This window comes from Marmota monax, unplaced genomic scaffold (assembly GCF_021218885.2).
Source record: "Marmota monax isolate L192 unplaced genomic scaffold, Marmota_monax_Labrador192_F-V1.1 WCK01_AAM20220418_F8-fsc00001, whole genome shotgun sequence".
Classification (NCBI taxonomy): domain Eukaryota; kingdom Metazoa; phylum Chordata; class Mammalia; order Rodentia; family Sciuridae; genus Marmota; species Marmota monax.
In genome coordinates, this window is record NW_026693777.1 from 34494537 (window position 1) to 34496038 (window position 1502).

Below are 1502 nucleotides of genomic sequence, written 5' to 3' on the forward strand. Positions count from 1 at the left end.
CTTTTTATTTTTTCTGTTTCAAGCCAACATATATTTTGGATTGATAACTTAAAAGTTTAGCTTATGAGTCTAATTGAAAATGATTAACTGAAGATTAAAGCAATCATTATACATGATACTGAGAAACTGTAATGTCATGTCATGACATTTGCTCTAGATATCAATATCATTTAACCATCTTCTTCCTATATATGTGACCTTCTTTTGTTGTTTAATATGGTGGTGGCTGCCCTTTCCAGGTTCTTTTAACTAGCACAGTGGACAGAATAAGCTAGTGTCCAGGCGGCATAACAACTCTTTTCCTAGACTTTACACTCACTGTCCTATTGTTTTTGACTCTTTCAACCAGGCGCTGGATAAAAATCCCATATCAGACTATGCTTCTTGAAAACCCATTCTCAGACATCATTTAGATTCTCTTTTACAGATAATACCATGTACATGTGACCAATATATCTTTTAACTGCAGATATAGTTGCTAAATTTTAATGTGAATGCTAAATTCTAAAAATTAATCCCACTAACTGATACTCTATCCTCTCCAGGTCATGTCAGAGGAGACACTGAATAAAATGTTTGGAGGAAATCAGTCCACAGTGTCAGAATTTGTGCTTCTAGGACTTGGCCATTCATGGAGTTTGCAGGTCTTACTTTTAATAATATTTTTGTTGCTTTACGTGATCATTGTATCTGGAAATATTGTCATTGTGACCTTAATCATCACTGACCCTCATCTCCATTCCCCCATGTACTTCTTTCTGGCCAACCTGTCCTTCATTGATTTGTGGCTGTCCTCAGTCACCACTCCTAAGATGATTGCTGACTTTCTCAAGGACAATAAGACCATTTCTTTTGCAGGATGCATGTGCCAGATCCTCTTCGTGCACTTTGTTGGAGGGGGTGAGATGGTGCTCCTGGTGGTCATGGCCTATGACCGCTATGTGGCCATCTGCAAACCACTCCACTACTCCACCATTATGAGCCTGCAAAGGTGCATTGGGCTGGTGTTGACATCCTGGACCGCGGGCTTTGTGCATGCCATAAGTCAGATGGCTGTGATTGTTCAGTTGCCTTTCTGTGGCCCCAGGGAAATAGATAGCTTCTTCTGTGACATACCACTAGTGATCAAGCTGGCCTGCATGGATTCTTCTAACTTGGGAAAAGTAATGAATGCTGACAGTGGGGTTGTGGTTGTAACCTGCTTCATTCTCTTGCTGATGTCCTACACATACATTCTTCTCACTGTTCACCAGAGATCTAAAACTGGTGCATCTAAAGCCCTGTCCACCTGCAGTGCCCACATCACAGTGGTAGTGATCCTTTTTGTGCCTTGTATGTTCATCTATGTGTGGCCACTCAACATCACCTGGTTGGACAAATTTCTTGCTGTGTTTTACTCTGTTTTTACACCACTCCTCAATCCAGCTATTTATACCCTGAGAAACAAAGAAATGAAAAGTGCTATGGAGAGACTTAGAAACTACTATCTGGATTCCAAATGA

At 40.5% G+C, this 1502-nt stretch overlaps 1 protein-coding gene across 1 annotated transcript; it reads left to right on the plus strand.

The window, feature by feature from the left end:
- The first annotated feature begins 569 nt into the window (after positions 1-569).
- On the plus strand, positions 570-1502 carry LOC124104022 (olfactory receptor 4K14-like). The gene has a single exon (XM_046460700.1). The coding sequence runs from the start codon at positions 573-575 to the stop codon at positions 1500-1502; it is 930 nt and encodes a 309-aa protein (XP_046316656.1). The 5' UTR covers positions 570-572.

Bases quoted from the DNA above. Each gene is read 5' to 3' on its own strand.
- LOC124104022 (XM_046460700.1), top strand. From the start codon at position 573: ATGTTTGGAGGAAATCAGTCCACAGTGTCAGAATTTGTGCTTCTAGGA.